Consider the following 25,841-nt stretch of genomic DNA (forward strand, 5'->3'; position numbering starts at 1 on the left):
CTGTAGGGTTTTTATCATAAATGGGCATTGAATTTTGTCGAAAGCTTTTTCTGCATCTATTGAGATGATCATATGGTTTTTATCCTTCAATATTTTAATATGGTGTATCACATTGATTGATTTGCATATTGAAGAATCCTTGCATTCCTGGGATAAACCCCACTTGATCATGGTGTATGATCCTTTTAATATGCTGTTGGATTCTGTTTGCTAGTGTCTTGTTGACAACTTTTGCATCTATGTTCATCAGTGATATTGGCCTGTAGTTTTCTTTTTTTGTCATATCCTTGTCTGGTTTTGGTATCAAGGTGATGGTGGCCTTGTAGAATGAGCTTGGGAGTGTTCCTCCCTCTGCTATACTTTGGAAGAGTTTGAGAAGGATAGGTGTTAGCTCTTCTCTAAATGCTTGATAGAATTCGCCTGTGAAGCCATCTAGTCCTGGGCTTTTGTTTGTTGGAAGATTTTTAATCACAGTTTCAATTTCAGTTCTTGTGATTGGTCTGTTTATATTTTTCTATTTCTTCCTGGTTCAGTCTCGGAAGGTTGTGCTTTTCTAACAATTTGTCCGTTTCTTCCAGGTTGTCCATTTTATTGGCATAGAGTTGCTTGTAGTAATCTCTCATGATCCTTTGTATTTCTGCAGTGTCAGTTATTATCTCTCCTTTTTCATTTCCAATTCTATTGATTTGAGTCTTCTCCCTTTTTTTCTTAATGAGTCTGGCTAATCATTTATCAATTTTGTTTATCTTCTCAAGGAACCAGCTTTTAGTTTTATTGATCTTTGCTATCGTTTCCTTCATTTCTTTTTCACTTATTTCTGATCTGATCTTTATGATCTCTTTCCTTCTGCTAACTTTGGGTTTTTTTGGTTCTTTCTCTAATTGCTTTAGGTGTAAGGTTAGTTTGTTTATTTGAGATGTTTCTTGTTTCTTGAGGGAGGATTGTATTGCTATAAACTTCCCTCTTAGAACTGCTTTTGCTGCATCCCATAGGTTTTGGGTCGTCGTGTTTTCATTGCCATTTGTTTCTAGGTATTTTTTTATTTCCTCTTTGATTTCTTCAGTGATCTCTTGGTTATTTAGTAGTGTATTGTTTAGCCTCCATGCGTTTGTATTTTTTACAGATTTTTTCCTGTAATTGATATCTAGTCTCATAGTGTTATGGTCGGAAAAGATACTTGATAGGATTTCAATTTTCTTAAATTTACCAAGGCTTGATTTGTGACCCAAGATATGGTCCATCCTGGAGAACGTTCCATGAGTGCTTGAGAAGAAAGTGTATTCTATTATTTTTGGATGGAATGTCCTACAAATATCAATTAAGTCCATCTTGTTTAATGTATCATTTAAAGTTTGTGTTTCCTTATTTATTTTCATTTTGGATGATCTGTCTATTGGTGAAAGTGGGGTGCTAAAGTCCCCTACTATGATTGTGTTACTGTTGATTTCCCCTTTTATGGCTGTTAGCATTTGCCTTATATATTGAGGTGCTCCTATGTTGGGTGCATAAATGTTTACAATTGTTATATCTTCTTGGACTGATCCCTTGATCATTATGTAGTGTCCTTCTTTGTCTCTTGTAATAGTGTTTATTTTAAAGTCTATTTTGTCTGATATGAGAATTGCTACTCCAGCTTTCTTTTGATTTCCATTTGCATGGAATCTTTTTCCATCCCCTCACTTTCAGTCTGTGTGTGTCCCTGGGTCTGAAGTGGGTCTCTTGTAGACAGCATATATATGGGTCTTGTTTTTGTATCCATTCAGCCAGTCTGTGTTTTTTGGTTGCAGCATTTAATCCATTTACATTTAAGGTAATTATCGATATGTATGTTCCTATTACCATTTTCTTAATTGTTCTGGGTTTGGTATTGTAGGTCTTTTCCTTCTCTTGTGTTTCCTGCCTAGAGAAGTTCCTTTAGCAATTGTTGTAAAGCTGGTTTGGTGGTGCTGAATTCTCTTAGCTTTTGCTTGTCTCTAAAGGTTTTAATTTCTCTGTCAAATCTGAAAGAGATCCTTGCTGGGTAGAGTAATCTTGGTTGTAGGATTTTCCCTTTCATCACTTTAAATATGTCCTGCCACTCCTTTCTGGCTTGCAGAGTTTCTGCTGAAAGATCAGCTGTTAACCTTATGGGGATTCCCTTGTATGTTATTTGTTGCTTTTCTCTTGCTGCTTTTAATATTTTTTCTTTGTTTTAATTTTTGATAGTCTGATTAATATGTGTCTTGGTGTGTTTATCCTTGGATTTATCCTGTATGGGACTCTCTGCGCTTCCTGGACTTGATTGACTATTTCCTTTCTCATATTAGGGAAGTTTTCAAGCATAATCTCTTTGAATATTTTCTCAGTCCCTTTTTTTTTTCTCTTCTTCTTCTGGAACCCCTATAATTCGAATGTTGGTGTGGTTAATGTTGTCCCAGAGGTCTCTGAGACTGTCCTCAGTTCTTTTCATTCTTTTTTCTTTATTCTGCTCTGCAGTAGTTATTTCTACTATTTTATCCTTCAGGTCACTTATCTGTTCTTCTGCCTCAGTTATTCTGCTATTGATTCCTTCTAGGGAATTTTTTATTTCATTTACTGTGTTGTTCATCATTGTTTGTTTGCTCTTTAGTTCTTCTAGGTACCTGTTAAACGTTTCTTGTTTTTTCTCCATCCTATTCCCAAGATTTTGGATCATCTTTACTATCATTACTCTAAATTCTTTTTCAGGTAGAACTATTTCCTCTTCATGTGTTTGGTCTGATGGGTTTCTACCTTGCTCCTTCATCTGCTGTGTATTTCTCATTTTCCTTAACTTACTGTGTTTGGAGTCTCCTCTTTGCAGGCTGCAGGTTCGTAGTTCCCATTGTTTTTGGTGTGTGCCCCAAGTGCGTAAGGTCGGTTCAGTGGCTTGTGTAGGCTTCCTGGTGGAGGGGACTGGTGCCTGTGTTCTGGTGGATGAGGCTGGATCGTGTCTTTCTGATGGGCAGGACCGTGTCCGGTGGTGTGTTTGGGGGTATCTGTGTCCTTATTATGATTTTAGGCAGCGTCTCTGCTAATCGGTGGGGTTGTGTTCCTGTCTTGCTAGTTGTTTGGCATAGGGTGTCCAGTACTGTAGCTTGCTGGTCATTGAGTGGAGCTGGGTCTTAGCAAGGAGATGGAGATCTCTGGGAGAGCTTTCGCCATTTGATATAAATGAAGCTGGGAGGTCTCTGGTGGACCAGTGTCCTGAACTCGGCTCTCCCACCTCAGAGGCTCAGGCCTGACACCCGGCCAGAGCACCAAGACCCTGTTAGCCCCACAGCTGCTGGTCTTGCAGTCCCCTGGAGAGGTGGGGGCACTGTCCCTCATCCTGGGCCATTCATCCACGTGACCCTACATTGTCTTTTTATTGTCCAGATTCCCCACCAAACCCTAAGCTTCCCAAAGGCAGGGGCAGACATTGTGTTTAGCTGATATTCCTAGCATTGGATTTACTAGCACAGGGCCTGAAACTTCATTAATCTTAACCCCTCTTCTCTTCTCTCCCTCGAGGAAGAGTGCTGAGTAGTGCTGAGTAGTGTATTTGCCCCAAGCTGGGCAGTTTAGGTCTATGGAAAGCTGTGATTCTCACCATCAACGATTAGAGTGTGGGCCTTGAATCATTGTTTAGTGCCTGTGTAGAGAGAATGGTAATAAAAGCATAAAGTTGCAATGAAAGATTGGGATAACATCTCATAACTATAGAAAAGCCATCATAAGGCTCTCCGTGATTAATTTCCAAGCAAAGACCCAGATAATAGGAGCTATTGGAGCTTGGAAAAAGCCATGGACACTTACAGAACCTGCAGGAGGATGGGCGTTCATCTTCTAACAGTGATGCTCTTTTAATGGCTTAAAAGATGAAGAGGAAAGTAGAGCTGAGAGAGAATAAAGGGCAAACAGGAGGAGCTGGGCAAAGGATGCTAATAATAATAATAATAATAATAATAATAATAATAATAATAGGGACTTCCTTGGTGGTCCAGTGGTAAAGAATCCGCCTTCCAATGCAGGGGACGTGGGTTCGATCCCTGGTCGGGGAACTAAGATCCCACATGCCGCAGGGTAACTAAGCCCATGTGCCACGACTACTGAGCTCGCACACCTCAATGAGAGAGCCCACATGCCGCAAACTACAGAGCCACACACTCTGGACCCCGTGCACCACAACTAGAGAGAGAAAACCCACACAGCACAACTAGAGAGAAGCCCGCGTGCCACAACAAAGAACCTGCGCCACAGCGAAAGATCCTGCACACCTCAAAGAAGACCCTGCATGCCGCAAGTAAGACCCAATGCAGCCAAAAAATAAATAAAACAAACATTTAAAAAAATAATAATATATAATAATGATGATGATGATGACGAACACACTTTGAGCCTATACTACCAACTGGGCACCATTCTAAGCTCTTTATGTGCTCTGTACCTCATTTCATCCTCCCAATAACCACAGGAAGTAGATGGTATTACTTATCGCTATTCCACAGGAAGGAAAATGAGGCACAGAGGAGGTAAAGTAACTTGTCCAAGGTCACACAGTAAGACATGAAAACTAAGACAATCACTTCTTTTTAGAGAGGCTTTTTTTTAAACTAGGTGATGACAGTTCATTCTGAAATTGTCTATTACCTCCAATCCTTACCTCCTTCTGTGATTCTTTTTCTCGCTTCTCTTCGAGAAAGAATTGTAAAGACTTCTTGAGCTACTAAGTATTGGGCACTCTACCTGTATTTTCTCATGCAATCTACTCACAACCAGTCCAGCTTTGGCAGTTCAGGAGACAAAGGCTTAGAAAGAGTCAGTGACTTGCCTAAGATTACACATCTGCTTGTGTAGTGGAGGAGATGGATTTGAACCCACATCACCGGGACTCTGCATCTTTCCATGCCTGCCTGCTGCTTCTGCCCATCAGCCCAGGCCTCCGCTCACCCTCCCCTCCTTCCTCCTGAGAGCGGCACTTACAGGAACACCTCAGGCTCTTGGAAGAATACAACTGGAAACCATATCAAGAATATGTCAACAGGGCTTCCCTGGTGGCGCAGTGGTTGAGAGTCCACCTGCCGATACAGGGGACATGGGTTCGTGCCCCGGTCCGGGAAGATCCCACATGCCGCGGAGCGGCTGGGCCCGTGAGCCATGGCTGCTGGGCCTGCGCATCCGGAGCCTGTGCTCCGCAACGGGAGAGGCCACAGCAGTGAGAGGCCCGCGTACCGCAAAAAAAGAAAAAAAAAGAAAAGAATATGTCAACAACCCAGTTGCTGGAGAGGGCAGACCTAGGAGATTCCTCTTCTGATGTCTTTTGGAAACCAAGAAGGACCATTAAGGTGAAATTCAGTTTGAGTTGGAATATTCTTCGCGAACATATGAATTCTTCCCATAGGAAAAACAAGGGTCCCTAAATCTCCACTCTTCTCCCTGTATCTGAGATGCAGGCATGAATAAGAATTCTGCTTCAAGGAAAGGGAAAAGGAAAAGCTGAGGAAGAGCAGCTGCTCTTTTCTCCTGAAGGGACATTTCAAAGATTTCCAGAAAAAGTTAAACACGGGCATCTCAGGGAGTTTCACAAATGCAAATACTAGTGGTTTTGGAAACTGAGCATGCAGTATCACTTCTTAGGAATACCCTAAGCATTCTGAGATCCTAAGGACTTTTAGGAGTCCTGCATTAAAGAAACCTCATTAATACTAGTTGAACTTCTATTTCCCAAAGTTGTTAGGCTATTACTGCTATTATCATCAGTTTACATTATTTGAGTACATACTATCTGCAAGACATTGTGCAAAGAGCTTTACGTGCAATTTCACACTGAATCCTTACAAGATTATAAGGTGCAGTGACTGTCCCCATGTTATAGATGATGAAACAGTCTTAGAGAAACTGAGTAACTTTCCCAGGGGCACATCGCTAATCGTTGGCATCTGAACCCAAACAGTCTGACTCCAAAGCCTTGCTTGTAACTATTACATGCGCTCGTTTACTATCATCCAATGGGACAGGACCCCAGAACTGGTTTGCAATGGCCAGCCAGTGTCTAACCCAGCCTGACCCACCCAATAAGACTGATGTCCAAACCAGAATGCCAGTTTATTAACTGACAGTGAGAAACATAACCTCAGTCTCAGACATATAATACCTCTGGTTAGCCCGGTGTCTCTGTTGAGAAGAAAATAGGGGAATCCACTGCTAATCAGCCAAGATACTTGGTTATAAGAAGGAAGGAACCAAGAGGTGATGGGCAGCTTCCACTACTTGACCCTTCTCCCCAATATCAGCTCAGGGACAAGACCCTCCCCTCCTCTGGCTTGGTGCCCTGAGCAGTTCAGCAACATTTACTGAGGAGATGTCTGATGGTGGCCTCATTTCCTCAAGCTCTTTGGTCATCTGTCCTTTAGAAAGCTAAAGCCACTCACTCACACAGCAAGTATTCAGAGAGCTTTGACTGCCACCCAGACCACACTCGACAATCTGAATTACAAAACAGTTGCAGTGGTGTGCTGGGACTGGCTCCCACCAGCTCACAAGAGCCTATTGTTAAATGTTCAGGAATTCTGTGAGCCGGTCAATCAACGAAACTATTATATGAAATATTAAAGTATATAAACTTACAATTAAAAAAATTCTATTGTAGACAAAGGTAATAAATACTTGAAACTCATCACTTCTTAATTTTACTACTTTCGATTGTCAGTGCTCTCGGGGTTATTTACATTTATTTTATCTGTACAGGGAAAGTACTCCACGGTGATGTGCTGCAGGCATTGCTTCCTAACTGCCTGCAGTGACATCACTTGTGTAGCTTGAAAATCAGCCCTGGTTGGAGTATTTACACCACAGAAATCAGAGCTTGAGTTATCATTTTGTTGATTGTCCAAACTTAAGAAAGGAATGGAGGAAATGTGAATAATCCAGATTAAACTTTTAAAATGTGTCATGTCTAGTGCTGAATCAGAAGGAGGTTACAGACAACTGAGCACAAGTTTGTATGAGGGTGAGAAACAGCTGAGAGATTAATCAGAGATCACATATCAGGATCAATAACAAATATATTGGGTAGTGAGTAATTGGATTAAGGTACAACTCAATTTGTCAAATCCTGACTGAATTGTGGCCACAGGTTGGCTACAGATAGGCCACCATAGGTGGGCAAAAACCAATGAAAGCGTTCTATGGGACTTAATTCACTATATGGACTTCATAAACAAAGAGTAATGCATATTTTATTTATCAGTTTTATTATTATTTTATAAATAATCATTTTTATTATCACTTAAAAACTGGGGACTACACATTCTTTATGTCAGTAAAGTTTATAATAAACGTATATATGTAGATATAGGCTACGTTTTTCCAGAGTTGGTTGTTAAACATTTACCAGCACACCACTAGCTGCGAGCAAGGTCCTACATAGGAACTTAAAGTCTATTTAGTAGTTAGAACAACGGCATGGATGAAAGAAGGATTAGGGGACAAGAAGATACATGACAGAGGAGTACATTGTTTAATGTTGGGCAGTGTCTCAAAAGGCCTGGGTCATCAGGGACAACTTCTCAGAGGAGCTGGACTTGAGCAACACCTTGAAGGACGTATAGAAGATGAGAGTGCAGAGCAGGGGTGAAAACAGTGTGAACAAAGGCCTGGAGGTGGAAGAACATGCTGGTGGTGTTTCATCACTTTGTCAATTGCAAGACCAAGCCCCTGGGAGTGGACAAGCAGACAGAGAAGTAATAGCAAGTGGGGGTGGAAAAGACGAGATGCAGCCCATGGAGGGTCTCATAAGCCATAAGCAGACCCTGAGACAGGGGATCAAGAGCAAGATATTTCTTTGGGATCTAGAACAGCCAGTGGGAGAGGTGGGAAAGGGAGAGCAGAAAGGAAAGCCAGTCACTGCATGGTGCCATATCGAGCCAGCAACACCGGTGGGTGGTTGGAGGTTGACCCCATGGGGGAACTTTGCAAGGTAATAGGAAACGCCCACCTCAGTCATCCCCCCGAGGGACGAGGGGATCGGAATATTTAAGCATCAACTCACAACGGTCGTTAGTTGAAAGCTGTTCCGAGGGTGGGTGACATTAATACTCTGGCACTTCTGGCCCTCTGTGCAGGCAGCATCAGCGAGAGAAAGCCTTCGGACAGAGAAATGGGCCAGCATCACTGTGGGATCAGTAAGGATGAGGGGCCGAGAGCAGTGCAGCCACAGCGTCTGCTACCCCGGAAGTCAGTTTGGGTTTGGTGAACCCAGCAATAGGGATACACTGTGGGTCTTTGAGCAAAGATGCATTTTGGAAATGCTGCCTCTCCAAGAACTTTCCTTATGTTAGGGTCCCTGTGACTCCTACAACATGGTACAGAGAAAAATGGAAGGGGCTTGGGTTCAGAAGATCAGAGTTTACTCGGTGCCACTTAGCTGCTGTCTATGAAACTCAGAAGGGTCTTGTCTCCTCCTCATCTGTGTAATGGGTATATTCCTATGTTCACCATAAGGTTGTTCTGAGGATTAAAGATACATGTTAGGGAGGTTTGTAAATTGGTATTTTAATATTGTTTTCACATGTAGAAATTTCAAAGAAAGAAATAAGAAAAACTCCTTTAGCAGAGGTTTGCCTTTTTTTAACCTATGCCTACAGGGATGCTTCTTATGACATATTGAATTTTGTTCTTTTTTTTTAAAGGCAGGCATATCTTCAGAGTGACCCCTGCCATTTCTCCACTTCGTTGTGGGCATCCTCTGCAGAGAGCGCCCTCTGATTCGTGGTGATGGCATTTCTGGTGACATTAGTCATCACCGTTAAGAGCTGGGCAGCAGCAGTTCTAACAGACGCTGTTTTGATAAAAAAATCATCTCTGTGTATTACTTCAGTGAACCAAAGTTTATTATTCATCTACCAGCACTTGAAGGATTTAGATAAGAGATAATCTGGAGTAATTTGTCTCCTTGGCCTAATGGAGCCTCGGAAAAATAACCCAACTCTCAAAGAGTCGCCTTGGAAGCCTCACTTCATTAACTGAGGGCCAATTTGGAAGGAGGATGAGAGGGAAAAAAAGGAAGTGGTTAGAGGAAATCCAGGCTCATCTTCTAGTAAGTGTTAAGATGGGAGGCGGAATCAGAAGGGGAGAAAAATTGAATGAGATGAAAAAGGGAGGGGTAAATCATCTTGAGCGCTAAGATACAGCTATTATGGGGAAAGGCATATCTGTGCTTTATAATTTCAGAGGTATTACCTTTGATTAAAGTATTTCCTTTAACCGTATCATCTGTAATATTGGATAATAAAAATTGCTAACGGAACTCGGGTGGGTCCCACTGCAGATTTAACAGTGATAATGACATTCATCCCAAGGCAGTCCCAAAGACCCCTGTTCAACTTGAAATCATTGCATTGCAAAGAGGGCACTTTTCAATCCAGCTCAGAGACTTAACCGTGTTTTCTTTATGTTTTGCTTTGTTTGCAGTTTCCATTAATAGGCAGTTTATAAGGCTAGATATGAGAAAACTGAGGCTCAAAAAGATTGCTATAGGGTGGAGGGGGATTCAGATCCTTTTTCCCTAATCTAAGGGTCTTTCTACTCTGCTGCCTTACTTTTTTGGTTCCAATGGATTTCTTAGAATTTAGGAGACATTATTACAGAAGTACACAAAGGAGTAATGAGGAAAGTATGTGATTTGTTCTGCCTTTGAGTGGGAGACATGTGGGTTGCAAGGATTCTGAATTCCCAGACATCCCATTTTCATACTTGGGGGAGCTGCAGGAATGGAAATCAACTGAAGCCAGACCCTGAAGTTCTAGATCAACAGGCAACCCCTTCCCATCATCCTAGGAGATGATCAATTATTTGCCGCCCAAGAAGGCAGGGAAATAAATAAAGAGCAGAGACAGAAGCCTGAATCTTTTCGATCAAAAAGACACACTTTGAAGAATTTCATGGCCCAGTAAGCATGTGAACGGGGAGTTTCGGGGATGCAAAGTGGAAGCATTAAGGAATTTGCTAATTGGCTGAAGAAGCTGGAAGGTTCTCTCGCTGAGCCCACAGCAGCTGGCCCAGCAAGCTGTTTATTCTATGTTGTCTCAGAGGCCAGGAAAAGGTGATACAGTGAGTCCAGGAAGCTTGTTGCTGATTCAGACACTTGGAAATGTTTTTCTCATTGTATCCCAGTTAATGGTACTACCATCCACACAAGTGGCCATGGGGGAAATCTTTCCATCTCCGCAGACACCTATGCAAACACGTATTTGGTCCATTCTTCCCTCTACACTTCTCTTGAATCTAGTACTTTCTCTTCACTCCTACCGCCACTGCTATCATCCCACCTGCCATTTTCCCTCAGACAGACCACTTCATTGGCCACCTGTCTCCCTGCCTCTGTTCCCTTGATCCCCGCTCTCCTGTGGCCAACACGAGAATGTCAGGGCCAGATGCCTGCTGGGAGTTTAGGTGCTACCCATGGTGCACTTGGGCGACCGGAGCTGTGGGGAGGATGGAAAACCTCCTCTTCCGATTGTTTCTCAACATCCAGTTCCATCCCTGAAAATACAGGCTTAAAATGGAGAGGACGTGTGTCCACCCTCCCAAGCTGACCATAAGTGTGCCTCCCACAGGACGGCGAACAAGGTGCCTTGAACTTTCATTCCGTAAATGGTCTACTTGGTATGACCTCCAGTGCTTCCTTGTCTTCTGTCCACCCCACAGTCTCCTGGGTCATTATCCTCCCCTGATACCCTACAGGGTCCTGGCTCCATCCTGGAGTAGCAGCCCTGCATATCACCCAAGTCTCCACCCTGCTGAGTTGTCAAAGAGGCATGTTGCCTTGCACAGCCTACAAAAGGGTCATCCACATTTCCTCTTACTGACATTGACACCCTCCCCAGAATACAAATTCAACATGTTACTATTCTAATAAGGTGCCTGTTTCTTTCTACTCTCTTATCCAGAGGCCACACCACCCACAACACACACACACACACACACACACACACACACACACACACGCACACACACACACACACCACCCGCAGATGAGGAGGGGTAAGGAGGAAGGGCACAAGAAGAGAAAGAAAATCCTGTTCTATCAGGAATTCTTTCAGACGCAAACCAAACATCACCTCCTCCAGGGAACCTTCCTTGTTTGCTCCCCAACAAGAGCCAACCATCCCAGCACCATGCTCCCAGGACCCCCTGGGTTTCCTCTGTCTTACCTCTCACCACACTCTACATAATTCCCACTTTGCTTGTCTCCAACTTTGAGCTTCTTGGAGCAGGAATCTTCCTTTAGTCGTCTCTGGGTTCGAATTTATAGCAGAATATCTGGCCCAGGACAGGCTCCCAGTAAATGTTTGCTCAGTGCAATAAGTGTGTGCTCTCTCACTCTCTTGCTCTGTGTGTGGTTGTGTGTGTGTGTGTGTGTGTGTGTGTGTGTGTGTCTAGCATGGCTATTAGTTTAAATTTAAGTTCCTATCTACCTTCTTGTTTATTTAAGAGACACTTGGCTAGATAAACGATGCTGAGGTATCCATATCTCCTTTCACAGTACAGGCTGTGCCAATGGGGACGGGAAAGAGCACTGAAACCAACCAGCCACTAGCGAAAAGTCCTCTTAGAGCTTCCAGACGAATGAATGTGTGCTTCCCGATTTGCAAACCTAACCAGGCCCTTCGGAGATGGGTGTTGTACCTAGACCAGAATGTTGGTTTTTTTTTTTGTTTGTTTTTTTTTGTTTGTTTGTTTTTTGCGGTACGCGGGCCTCTCACTGTTGTGGCCTCTCCCGTTGCGGAGCACAGGCTCCGGACGCGCAGGCTCAGCGGCCGTGGCTCACCGGCCCAGCCGCTCCGTGGCATGTGGGATCTTCCCGAACTGGGGCACGAACCCGCGTCCCCTGCATCGGCAGGCGGACTCTCAAGCACTGCGCCACCAGGGAAGCCCCAGAAGGTTGTTTTGATTAGAAAGGATGCTGGGCTGATTAGCTGCAACAAAACATTCTCTAATTAACAGAAATAGAGTCTGGAGCTGGGGTGAGAAGTGTTCAGCAATGGCGTTGCCAGGCAGGCAGTTTAAAATTAATTCAAGGTGCAGATATGTGGCCCCCTAGAACATCCCCGTTCCCTGCTTCACAGGCTGGGGCTACGTGAGTGTTCTTGGGGGGTGTGAACCGCCTTCTCAAATCCCGTTTCCTCAAGTGACAGCTCTTAGGTAGTATGAGCTAAAGTGAGCCTCCACGTGAAAAAGAGGAAAGACCATTGTGACAGGGAAAGAGAAAGGCATTATAAAATATCCCTTACTAGCGAAGTCTCCTTGGCTCTTGGGTGTGCAGAGTGAGAGTTCAGAAAGCAAGAAATACCTGGAACTATTAAGACAGGCTCAACATATGTCATTTATCTAAAAAGCAACCATATCTGGATACAGCCGCAAGTCCAGAAGAAAGGGCAAAGTGGTCACTGTTGGGACCACACAGAGGTGTCAAAAGCATATGCCTCGGGCTTCCCTGGTGGTGCAGTGGTTGGGAGCCCGCCTGCCGACGCAGGGGACGCGGGTTCGTGCCCCGGTCCGGGAAGGTCCCACATGCCACGGAGGGGCTGGGCCCGTGAGCCATGGCCGCTGAGCCTGTGCGTCCGGAGCCTGTGCTCTGCAACGGTGAGAGGGCCACGTACTGCAAAAAAAAAAAAAAAAAAAAAAAAGCATATGCCTCATCAGGCAAGACCTAGTTCACCTCCTGGGGACTTTTAGTTTTCACACAGTTCTAACCGCTACACATCTTGGTCTATTGTGGGATCTGAAGTTTGAAAAGCTGGAGGAAACTGATGGAGGCAGGTCCTCTTAACTGCCAGAGTGATAGCCAGTAGCCCAGCAATGGGGCAGGAAAGAGCAGAGTAGACCTGCAAAAAGCGGTCCAAAGTTCTCCCCCAAACACAGCTGCCATTTATAGTAAGAACAAAGTAACTCCAGATACCTCGTTAGTGCTTGAAAATCCCCAGTGACTTATAGTTGAACACATTACCTGATAATCATAATGATGGCCTTGTATTGTATCTTCTAAGATGACTGAATACTTTTTCCAAATGTGTGTATTTGGTCCTCAGAAGACTGAGTATCTTCTTTGTATGTACTGCATGTATATAATATGTGTATATATGAATGTATGTATATATAGTGTGTATACACACATACACACACATAGTGAATCCATCAGAAGTTAACGCAAATATCCATCCTTTTAGATCAGCAGTGGCAAATAAATTTTTATTTTATATGTCAATTTCAGTGGGTTGCCAGTAGCTACCTGAAAATCTGTGTTAGGAAGGATTCTGAGGCCAAATCTTATCTTAGAAAAAAGAAAGGCTATTACTTAGAGGTGATAATGTGTGTCATGGGACTTGGGAGGGAAGCAAGCGGTGATGGGCTTTCTACTCTTCTCTGGTTGGAGCAAGTCAGAGCCCGAAAACACTTTCCTATCTTGTACCCAGAGATATCGCAATAAGAAGAAATTCCACTGTATATCTCAAAGGGGTGTTAGAAGAACTTGATCCATTCCACAGATTCCCCTTTACGAGGACATATGGGAGAAATACATCCAGTGGGAGACAGACCTGTGTTTCTCTTAAGAAACTGGTTGGCTCTGATCTTCTGGGGACCACAAATCCTGTAATGAATTATGTTTCAGTCTTACAGTGTCTGTGGGAGCTGGATGTGGGCTGTCCTGTAAACCTGTACAGGCCCTTTTCTCTGTTTTTTACCTGCTCATCTTACCCCAACTTAATTTTATCTCTGTATTAATATTTTCCCTTTGTCCTAATTTGATCACTTTGAGACTTTCAGGCATATGCATTTTTCTAAGTCCCCTCAAATCCTAACTGAATAAATAATAATTAGGGAATCTTGGACACTTTAGAGAAACCTTTTTTTTTAGATTAGCATCTACTGACACAAGTCGTGACTATCTAGAAAATTCAAGCGTGTGGAACGCTGTATTTGCTAAAAAGAATAACTCTTTGTGTGTGTTTGTGTATGTGAAATACACATGGCTCTTATCATGTCTGGGAATTAAAAGGCACAGTCTTCAAGCTGAGCTTCTCAGAGCCACAGAATTATAGTAATTACCAAGGCCAGTTCCATCAAGGCAGCTGAGCTAGACAGGTTTCAACTGAACAAAGAGAGACCGGGCCATTGTTAGAAATGCCGCTGCTTTTTAATGGCTGCAAGGGAACATTCTTCCACCTTGGCCTCAGAATGAGAGGCGATTCATTCCTTAGGATGAAAAGACAGGCAGCTGCTGGAGGCTTGTCACAGCTGGGAGTGTCATCAAGAGGGTGGTGATGTGGCCTCTGCCAGCAGGGACCATCATTATGTGGGAGAAGCAGGAAGGGATTCAGTCTCTCAAATAGGGGCCAAGAGGGAGAAGGGTGTTCACGTTTATGAAGTGCCTACTGTGTGCCAGGCACTGTTAGGCACTTTTTCGAAATTCTCATTCAACTTCCAGAAACACTTCCTGTGCGATGGGTGAGGAAGCTTAAGCACAGTCGGCAGCCTCTTATCTTTCTGTGGCTGGAATTCTTTCAATAAACTTGGATTTCCAGTTGGATCAGAAAGATGAAGGGGGGGGAAGGGGGAGGAAGAGGCGGAGAAGGGATAGGGGAAGAGGAAGCAGCAGCAGCAGTAGTAGATGCCTAATTTAGCACAGAGGGACCAAGCCCCCTTGCTCCCGCCCCGTAGCTATGTAGCTACGATGAGGCAGAGCCAGGATGTCAACCTAGCTTTATCCGGCCTCCCAGCCCATCCAGTTTGCATGGTACCAGTGCCCTTCAAAGTGTGGTCTGTGAACCACCTGAGCTGGAATTCCTGGGAGCTTTGCAATGCAGATTCCCGGGCCCCCCCCGCCCAGATCTATCAGTTCGGATCTTGAGTGATTTCTACATGCGCTCTTGAGAACGCCGCACCAGACCTGGTGGCCTCTCAAAGCCAGCACTGTCTGGTCACAGATGTGGGCTTTGGAAAGCTCCCCCAGCTCACAATGCTTTCCCCCAGCAGCATGGCCTGAAGACCCCCAGGACCTCAGCTTCCAGAGGGCAGTTCTGTGGTGAAGGGGCAGCTGGAAGTCTCACAGCCGGCAGGGAGTCGGGGACTGGCTGGGGGGCTGAGAGCACCAACCAAAAGGAGCACCTCAGGGGCCCAGAATCAGGTCTGCAAATCCTTTCCCTGGGAGGATTAATTTTATCAAAATCAAGCAGACTTCCTCACTTGCCAGGCCTTCTCTGCTCTCTGTTCTGTAGAATTCCTTTGGCATTTTTCAGAAGCAAGCTTCCTGCCTGGTCACAAGGCTTTCTCCTCTGGGCCTCAATGTCCCGATGTGTAAAATGAGGCGGATGGGAAGGTTTTTTTTTGCAATACGCGGACCTCTCACCGTTGTGGCCTCTCCCGTTGCGGAGCACAGGCTCCGGACACGCAGGCTCAGCGGCCATGGCTCACAGGCCCAGCCGCTCCGCGGCATGTGGGATCTTCCCGGACCGGGGCACGAACCCGTGTCTCCTGCATCGGCAGGCGGACTCTCAACCACTGCGCCACCAGGGAAGCCCCAAGGCCCCTTTATGCTCTAAGATTCTACCCAAGTTGGGGACGCAGCTTCTGAAAACACACTGCATTCACTGAGAAAAAAAAAAAATGACTGCGAAGAAAACTGTCCAGGGCAGCTACTCTGAGCTTAGTGGCCACATGCTGGCCTGCTCTGGGCTTGTTGGTCAAGCTGGCCCTCTCGCCACCAGCCCTGATGTCTCCCTCCTGGTTTGGCCCCCCCTCCCACCTTCCCTTTTCTCAGCACGGGTGAGGATGTCCATTTATGCGGCTAAGAAACTGACACCAGAGGCTGGCGCCCACCCTATGACCAGCTGTGGGGTATTGAGCACTTGACTCAACCTCTCTGATCCTCATTGTCTCCATTTGTACATAAGACAGATGTCCGCTGGGGGCCCCTCTTCCCCGTAACCAGGTGTACTGACTCAGACCCCCCGCCAGCCCTGTGGTCCGGCAAAGTCTGAAACTCTTCCTTCAATACTGGCTGTTTCCTGGGGCTTAGGATCCGGTGGTCTTCCTTGTGACTATGGGCAGGGTCTCTGTTTCACCTGGGATCACGCAGGCATCAACTCAGCACCTTCGCTGAGTCCCATAATACGCCCGCCATCCCCCGCACTGCCCCATCACACACAGGTGAAGCATTTTGAACTTTAGCAAATTTGCTTGCAATTCGGGGGCATTTGAGGATGGGGGTAGGAATCATATCAAAGGGCAAGAACCCTCAGCCTCTAAGCCACCACCCGATTCCCCCTTCTTTCCATCTCCCCTCAACCTCCTTCCCGAGACTGTCACATTCTTCTCCCTCTGGCTGGCAGAGTAATTTGTTTTTACCCCTTTGGACTTGGTATAAGCAAACACCTAAGCTCTGGACCAGGGAGAAGGCCAACTCGTTCTCTGTCCCTTTTCTTTTATTAAAGGATTTCTTTGCAAATATATTGCCCTCTTGCTGGAAGAGGAATTCTGGTACATACAGTTGTTTCTATCTCATCATTTACACTGAAGGTAAATATTCCGAGGCCTGTGAGGGGATGGGTGGTCCTTTATGTACATAAAGCTCCTGGCCCAGTGTCCAGTTCTTAGGAGGTCCTTAGGTTAGTAGCCCATTTGCCCGCACGCGCTCCCCCTACCACCATCAGTCAATGCTGATAACTCGGTGGATGGGCTGGGGTGGGGCCGATGAGGCACTCAGGGTGCAAAAGTTAAGGAGATGGTCACTCTGTCTCGGGTTCATGTACATACAGCCTTGAGCATGAGTTCCTCCTTAAATCTTGACTTACCCTGGTCGTAGCCCTGGTTACAGCACTGTCTGCCTCTTATGTTTATTTGAATCTGACAAGTGTGAATTTGATCCCAGCTTTATCAAATAGTTATTATTTGAACTTGACCAAGATGCTTGAGCTCTTGAGAAAGTCAGGCTCAGACCCCTTAATGTAAAGGCTTGTTGAGGGGATTAAAGGGGTCCATATCTGCAGAGCGCTTCATTCAGTAAATGCTACTCTTCTCTGCCCAGAACTAATCTAAGAAAAAGGGACCATTTCAGCTTCCCAGGTTCTGGTGTTTTCTCTGCTTCATTTAATAAAATGAACTCAGCAGGAGATGAGACTAACCCATACCATTTTTCACAGCTTCCCTTCCTAAAATCAATTTTGTCTTTTCCCCATCACTGTGAATGATGTAAAGTCTAGAGGAGAAACTAGAGGAAATTGAAAGAATAAAATAGATTGTGGACTTAGGGAGTCATTGCTGGATCACAAGACAGTGCCCTTTGAGAAATCTTTAAAACAACATAAAAAGCCGGAAGCATCATCTTTCTTTAATTCCCTCATCCACCTCTTTCTTTGAAAGTCCTTGACCATGAAATTGACTAGATGCTTTATTTGGTCCTTTGATGATCAACGGTATGTGTTCATTTGATCCTTTCCTGCCAATGATTCATCATAAAAAAATAATGGAAAAAAAATAGAACACTCAGAGATGTGGTGTCTGATTAAGCGCATGGAAATGTGGCCAGATTTTTTTTAAGTATCTCAGAATAGAAACTAAAGTTGGCTTCACAGCCCTCCCCAGCCCCTCCTCCCCTCACGCCCAATGGCTTCTCTGACTGTGCAATTTCCCAGACTATAGCTCAGGCTGAGCCTTTGTTTTCATCCCAGAGACACAGCCCTGTCTCATTGTTGCTGCAGTCTCCTCTGTGGAGGTAACTCTACCTCTACGTGTGACCTGGAAAGGGACTCTGCCTCTGTAGGTCACTCCAACATGGCCGCCCCTGAAGTTAGAGATCAACCAAACACTCTCTCCAGTGTTGTGAAGTCCTTTATACATTTACATATTCTACCTGTCTGCTTAGGAATGTCTTATTTATTTATTGAGAACTTAGTACCCATCACACGGTTTGGTGGGCTTTGCATATAGCGAGTTTTGCTATTGTTCCCATTTTACAGATGGAGAAATTGAGGCTCAGCAAAGTTCAATAACGTGATGAAGGTCGAACAGCTAGTAAGAGGTAGAACCAGGATCAAAACCAGTGAGTCCATCTCCAGAGGCTGCGCTCTTTGCCACAAATCTGTGCTGTCTCCCTGCGGTTGCCCTAGATATACCCACAAATTCACATCAGGCCATCTGTCCTGATCTGCAGTTCAGAAAATAAAATTGCCAGCCACCAAGTTTTCAAAATTCTTTTCAAATTCTTAGCATTTCTGACCGATGGTTCTGACTCCCTTTGTTCATGAAAATCAAAAGTCCTTTGACCTCTAGTTCAATCCTTCCCTTTACAATGAGATGCCTCTTCTTTGCATTGTCAGAATAATGGAGTGTAAATTTTCGTATCTCTGGTGCTTGTTTGGCTCAAGTGGAACACTGTCACAGCAGGACTTATTGGCAAAGCCATTTTAATGCTGAGTCCAGTCAGAGACCACAGAGCTGGCCTCCCTTTGTGAAGGCTTGAAGACAGTGAGCCCTGACTCTGGACCATTTGTTACACTTGAGATGCCAGGGAAACCATCATGTGTCTGGTCACCAGCCTCCTTTCTGAAGAATAAATGTCAGATAATTCTCAATGACAAAAGCTATATAATCGCCTAGTACAGTACTCAGCACTTACGAAAACTCACTGCTCACTCATCCCACTGCTGTCACTGCTAGTATTTCTCTCTTATTATTATTCCAACATGGATGAGACAGGACTCAGGGATGGAGAGAGGTTGTCTCTCAGCTTCTAAAAGCTCATCTATCGAGTGCTGAGACTTTCTGTAACACCACGTTACGTGTGAGGCAAAAGTCACGTACAAATGTTCCATAACTGACATCTCGGAAACCTGGAAAATCTTGGGTATTACATCCAACCTTTTCCCCTTAAAGCATTTGTACCTCACTCTCCCCATCATGGCAACGTGTAAAGAAATAGTTATGATCAAGGGAATAAGATTTGAAAGCAAGTCCCTCTTAAATAACTTGTTGGATATTAGTCACCAAAATCAATTATAAAACCAATTGCACAAAACGTCTTATACTGATTGACAGAGGAGTCAGAAAAGTTAAGAATTTTTTTTTTAATGAGTGGAACTTTCCAGGTTGCTGCACGAGGATACTCTGTTACTTTTAAGCTGCACGGTACTGACTTACTTTGCTTTTTATTTGAGCTCTAAATTCTCTGGATGGATGGAATATGACATCCTTCTTTGTCTCCAGAAATCCCCTTCCCTCCCCTTTGATAATTAGTTGCTTGGCTCAGGGCCACCTCGACAATGGGGCACTCTCTTCCAGACAGGGATCATGAGTGCGGGAAGGGTCAGCAACATTTTTTCTACTTTGGTAGAAACCGGAGTTACACGATCACTCTGTGCATGCGTTTTTAAGGCCATCTATTTGTATTATTCCCTAAGGAGTTTCAAGACATGCTGAATTTCTGTCAGTGTTTAATACTTCATAAATAAAGGCCTTAGCAATTCTCAGCTCTAGCAAATCATGGATGTGTTCCAGAGAACACTTAAAATATAAAAGTAAATTTCAGATGGAAGAAAAGAGCCCCATTTTCCCAAGCAGTCAGCATATCTCAAACCACTGACATTTTCAGAACGGGAAGGGCAGCAGATAGGGAATCAGAAGGGAACTCTGGTGGGATGGAGACCCCTTACACAATGAAGCAAAGGCCACCCGCACCCCTACCAGGCGCTTTCATGCTCACAAGATGACGTGAGGTACGGGTGTAATTACCCCCACTGTATAGTTCAGGAAGCCCTTAGAGGTTATGCAAATTATCTGAGAAGACCCAGCTGTTAAGTGATAGAACTGGGACTTCAAGTCAGCAGAATGAGGCCAAAACCTGCCCTCCGAGCCACTGTCCTATCCAGCACAATGCACTCCGCTTCCTGCATGTCTTTCCAGAAAAAGCACCATATTTCCCAGTGAACGTCCAGCCCACATCCATGGCTCAGGCTCTTTATCCTTTCTGGAATGAACCACCAACATAGCCCCTCCTCCAACCCACATCTAGCTCTCACCCTTCTTGGCATGAGCCAGAGACACCTGCCTCCCTGCCAAGCCCAAATTCCTTATCTTCCTTGGAACGGATCACCAATACTAATACCCCGAGCTCCTGTTTTTCATACTTCCTGGAATGAATCACTCACCTAACCCCAGTCCCATACTTCTCAACATTTTTGGAACGACCCATCGAATTCTACCCCCAGCCTGTATTCGTGCTGTTTCCAGGCCACGCGTAGCCTCGGTGGCAGCCACTAGATTTTCCCCACTGCTAACCACTGCTGGTGTTCTTGGGGGCCACCTCCTTTTACCCCATTCACTGGTTCTGTGTCTCTGCACAGTGAGGGGGCCATCAGGAGTTGAGTCTGACCCCGTCCTTTGAATGCCTCTTTGCCATAGCACATAGGGCGGGGAGGTGTCATACAGAGTTGAATCATACTCAACCACGCACCCCTAATCCTGACCCATCATTCTAAATGGCTCCAGGGCTCTGGCCTCACTTGCGTCTCAGGGTGAGTCCCTGACACCCAATAATACCATGTACACGGTCTGGGTCACTCACTCTGGTGCTTCAGTGATGTGATTCCCAGGGCATCAGAAGCCTCTGCCGTTAAGCCGACCCTTCACTCTTGCTCCCAGGAGAGCTACACCTTGTCTTGGCCTCCCCAATGTTGCAGAGCTGTCCAAGGGAGCCTACAGGTGAGGGCTCTTCTCTCTCCTCCCCAGTGTGTTTGTCCTTCTAGAAGGAGCAGGTGGAGAAAGCAGGGCTAGTCTCCTGCCACTTCGTTCTATCTGGCTTAACCCTGACCCAACCTAAGACATAAGGTTCAGCATAATTTTTTGAGTACTGAGATGTGCCAAGCACTGTGCTAAAGGTCTTCAGTTCTATCTCACTCCAACCTCATAACCCCACAGGGAATGGATAATGGTTTTACCCATTTTACAGATGAGGCTAAAAGTGTTGGTCACTTGCTCAGGAACCCACAGCCAGTGCAGTTCAAACTGACGTCACTGTAGTCTAGAGGCCAGCGGCTTAATCCTTGTATTAGACTGCCTCCCAGATCAGAATGATTGTCTTTTAAGAACATTCTTCTATTGGAGGGGGTGACTGGGCATTCAGCAGCCTAGCTTCGTACAAAATGACATCAGCGCACACAGGATGACGGCATGTCAGAAGTGAAAGGTTCTGGGCTTTTAGGATTTCGGTAGCTCCCTGTTTTAAAGAGAAGGAAGCTGAGGCCCAGAGAGAGGAAGTAACTTGGCCAAGATCACACATTTTCTGTCTGGGAAACAAATGACAGTAGCCTATGTAGAATTAACTTTTACATCAGATTTTCCAACATGCATTCTATGGAAGAATCAGGCCTGGGAGATGTTAAAAGGTAGATAAAGGGAGGAAGGGGAAAGGTCCTGGGGTTAAATACTGTATTTGCTGGTGTGCAAAATTCACCAGTTATATGAGACCTATGCAATGTCATAAATTTTGATCAAAATAGTCATTTTCACCATACCTTTTAGAAAGTGACTTCATAGCGGGAAAAATTTTATACATGCAAATGCAGAACGTTGTACAGTGGAATCCTAGTTGGAAATCATAAAGTCTGGCTATGTAGTAATACCTTACAAACTCCTGAGGGGACATGGAAATCACACAGCTACGTGAATGCTGGCACCTGGCAGGATTAGTAGCAATACATTTAAATTCAAAATATTAGGGAGGGAATTCCCTGGCAGTACAGTGGTTGTGACTCGGCACTTTCACTGCGGGCACCCAGGTTCCATCCCGCGTCAGGGAACTGGGATCCCCAAAGCTGCACCATCGTGCAGCCAAAAAAAAAAAGAGAGAAAGAAATTAGGGAGAAAACCCAAGTTCTACACCTTAGCAGCTATGCGGACTTTAACTTGCTATTTCTGACAAGAAATCTTCTGATCGAATGTGGGGAAAAAATGTATCTTGACCGTGATGTTTTTAGGCTGCTTGTTTTACCAATGAGGGAGTTACCATATATTATTTTGCCTTGGGTTTCATTCATCCATTCATTCATTCATTCATATACCTGGGCATTTAGTGCAAGGTAATTTTGGGATCCTTATTCTTTTGTTGCAAGATGGGGAGGAGAAATCAGGAAATGCACCCTGTAAGTTTGAAATAAAGTTTAAGAAACGCTAAGTTAGGGCTTCCCTGGTGGTGCAGTGGTTGAGAGTCCGCCTGCCGATGCAGGGGACACGGGTTCGTGCCCCGGTCCAGGAAGATCCCACATGCCGCAGAGCGGCTGGGCCTGTGAGCCATGGCCGCTGAGCCTGCGCTCCGCAACGGGAGAGGCCACAACAGTTAGAGGCCCGCGTACCGCACAAAAAAAAAGAAAGAAAGAAAGAAACGCTAAGTTAAACAAAGTTCAACAGGTTTCTTTCCTCCAGGACTCCTTGTCTAGAGAATATACTGCACTGTCCTACTTATTTGACTATGGAAACCATTTGCTTTGTAGCTCACTTAATGCAATTTCCTGAGGCACACTTGTTCCATGGAACACAGCTTGGGAAACTAACGTCTTTACAAACATATAGCTCTGTCTCTGTCACCAGATTGTCACATCTTAGCCATGCAATAGTTCAAATTCAGGGGAAGAACAGGATGGTGCTTCATCATTTAGAACCCACAGCAGAAACAGAGAGTGTCCGGGGAGAAGAATGCCGCTTCCTACCAGTGAAGCAATTGCTGAGATGTCACGGCTCACACTGTTTGTGAACTCCCAGGCTCCTCTCTTGCTCTGCCCACAAACCTGCATTCTTGTTTGCCTCCATGAATTCACAGAAATCCAAAAGGGAAAAACAAAGGGGGAGTCTTTCTTAACCAGGAGTGCTGAGCTAGCACACAGGAGAATGAATGTTAGGAGGGAAGCATGCTAGGACTCCACACAGAGGGACAAAGCAGTGGGATTCCAAGTACTTGGGGGATAGTGTCCCACACAAATCTCATTGGCTAAAACTGGTCACATGGTCCCACCTGACTGCAAGGAGACTGGGAAATGTAGTTTTCCTGAGTGCCCAGGAAGGAGAGGAAAATCAGATGTGGGTAGCACAAGTGTCCCAACCTCAAGCCCCTAAGTTCTTGATAATTTCAGTGGCCAAGAAAAGGAAATTTGTGTGATAAAATACTTCAAGTATTACATCCTGCGGTTTCATTGCTCTGTCTCATTCGAACTTACAGTAAATTTGAAGTATATCTTAGTTCCTCTTTCATTGGTGAAACTGTAGCTCAGAATGGTGGAGTAACTTGCCCAAGGTTCTTCACCTCATAAATGACAAAGCCAGAATCAAACCCATATCTAAAAACTGTATCTTACAGGGCTGTTGTGAGGACTGATTAAATTAGATATCCACCCATTCATTCAAATATTTATTAAACACCTATCTGAGGAAGAGAGAAAGCAGTCTTATGCAGAGCTGGAGGAAGAAGAAACAGCAAGCACAAAGGCCCTGAGGTGGGAACAGCCTGGGCACATTTGAAACAACAGCAATAAGGCAAACATGGCTGGGGTAGAGAGGAAGCACTGTGGTCTGAATGTTTGTGTCCCCCTAGAATTCATATGTTGAAACCTAACTCCCAAGGTGATGGCCTTAGGAGGTGATTAGGTCCTCAAAATTGAGCCCTTATAAAAGGAGCCCTAAAAAGCTCCCTTGGGGGACTTCCCTCGTGGTTCAGTGGTTAAGAATCCGCCTGCCAATGCAGGGGACACAGGTTCGAGCCCTGGTCCAGGAAGATCCCACATTCCGCGGAGCAACTAAGCCCGTGTGCCACAACTACTGAGCCTGCACGCCACAACTACTGAAGGCCACACGCCTAGAGCCCGTGCTCCACAACGAGAAGCCACTGTGATGAGAAGCCCGTGCACCGCAATGAGGAGCCTGCACACCACAACAAAGAGTAGCCCCCGCTCGCTGCAACTACAGAAAGCCTGCGTGCAGCAACAAAGACCGAACGCAGCCAAAAATAAATAAATAAATTTATTTTTTTAAAAAAAAGCTCCCTTGGGAATTCCCTGGTGGTCCAGTGGTTAGGACTCCACGCTTCCACTGCAGGGGAGCACAAGTTCAATCCCTGGTTGGGGAAGTAAGATCTCACATGCTGCATGGTGTGGTCACAAAAAGATCCCTTGTCCCTTCTACCATGTGAGGGCACATGAAAAAGTGTCTCTGAACCAGGAAGCAGGCCCCCAGCAGACACTGAATCTGCCAGCACCATGATCTTGGACTTTCCAGCCTCCAGAACTGTGAGAAATGAATTTCTGCAGTTTATAAGCCACCCAGTCTCTGGTATTTTGGTTATCACAGCCCAGCAGGACTAAGACAGGGAAGGAAGAGTAAAGGAGGTCAGAGCAGCAGCACGGTCTGGGGTGGGAGGTACCGTAGGAACCTGGGAGTTTTCCACCTCCGATAGGAAGGGAGCCACTGGGGTCCTTTGAGCAATGGACCGACATGGTCTGATTTTCTTGTTTTGAAAAATCCTTCTGGCTCCTTTGTGCAGAATAGATGGTTCTGAGAAAAGGGGAGTAAGAGTAGAATCCACCAGACTTTCTGGTAGGTTGGAGGTAAAGAGCGGGAGAAGAGAACCAAGAAAAACTCCTAGATTTTTGGCCTGAAAACCAGATGAATAGTGGTTGTCGTAGACAGAATAATGGCGGCCAAACATGTCCACGCCCTAATCCCTGAAACCTGTGAATATGTTATTTTATATGACAAAAGGGACTTTACAGAGGTGACTAAGTTAAAGGTCTTGAACTGGGGAGATTTTCCTGATTCATCCAGGCCGCCCAATGTGATCACAAGGGTCCCTGGAACAGGGAGCAGGAGGGTGAGAGTCGCGGAGACTTGAAGGTGCCTCTGGCTTTGAAGATGGAGGAGGGGCCGCGAGCCAAGGAGTGTGGGTGGAAGCCAAAGAAACAGATTCTCCCCGAGAGCGTCCCGAAGGAAGACAGCCCTGCTGACACCTGACTTTAGCGCGGTGAAAGCCAGTTTGGACTTCCGACCTCCAGAACTGTAAGATGATACATCTGTATTGGTTTTAGCCACTAAGTCTGGGGTAGTTGGCCTAAGAAGCAGCAAGAGAAAATGAATGCAGTGGTATGTGGAACCATCTTTTGAAAACCAAAACACTAAACAGTAACCACCATGAAAAATTAGGGATTCCAGCGGAGCGGACAGACAGAGGCAGGATGGGTTTATGGTTCAACTGTAATATGAAAAGTACTTGATTGTGTGGTACCTCAGAGTTTCAAAGCCAAGCGGGAGGTACCAATTATGGCAGGTCCTGCATCAGACGATGGAGGTGTAAGGATGAGTAATAGGCGGGTCTACAGGTCTGATGAAAAACTCACAGGCTGGGGAACCGTTTCATGGCAGCTTAACGACCCGCCTCTTATGCTACCTCCAAAAGCGACTCCGATCTAGTTTTCATTGAGTGAGAGAAAAATGCCTCAAGATGCTCTGTTCCCTTATGGTCCCACGGAACATTTCTTCAGGCAAAATTTTTTTTCTCTCTTACCTCCGCCTCACCGAATGTAGTTTATTTCACTTGGGTCTTACTTTCAGTTGAAACCAGCCAACTGATTCACAGAGGGTAGGGCACCTCTGAAAAAATAATCAAAGTTTCATTCAACGAGTGAAATTTCTTTTTGGTTGTGGGACATGCCTCTTCATCTAACCCGATGTAATTCTAAAGTGGTAACTGAGATTTTTATGGGATGTTATTAAGAAATGTCATCACTGCCTATTACAGCTAATGAAATAAATTGGCAGTGCAGGTA

The 25,841-nt window shown here is 45.1% G+C and overlaps 1 protein-coding gene across 3 annotated transcripts in view; it reads left to right on the forward strand.

Moving 5' to 3' along the window:
- Positions 1 to 25,841, forward strand: part of VAT1L (vesicle amine transport 1 like) — a 149,281-nt gene that overhangs the window by 95,816 nt on the left and 27,624 nt on the right. Inside the window, exon 8 of one of the 3 annotated variants that reach the window (XM_032613708.1) lies at positions 8,670 to 9,284. The exons of the other annotated variants lie outside the window; for them this stretch is intronic. Within the exon in view, the coding sequence (XP_032469599.1) occupies positions 8,670 to 8,690 (21 nt within the window). The 3' untranslated portion in view covers positions 8,691 to 9,284. Of the gene's footprint in view, positions 1 to 8,669; positions 9,285 to 25,841 lie in introns of those variants that run through there. 3 annotated transcript variants of the gene reach the window in all.

Source organism: Phocoena sinus, chromosome 19, assembly GCF_008692025.1.
Source record: "Phocoena sinus isolate mPhoSin1 chromosome 19, mPhoSin1.pri, whole genome shotgun sequence".
Classification (NCBI taxonomy): domain Eukaryota; kingdom Metazoa; phylum Chordata; class Mammalia; order Artiodactyla; family Phocoenidae; genus Phocoena; species Phocoena sinus.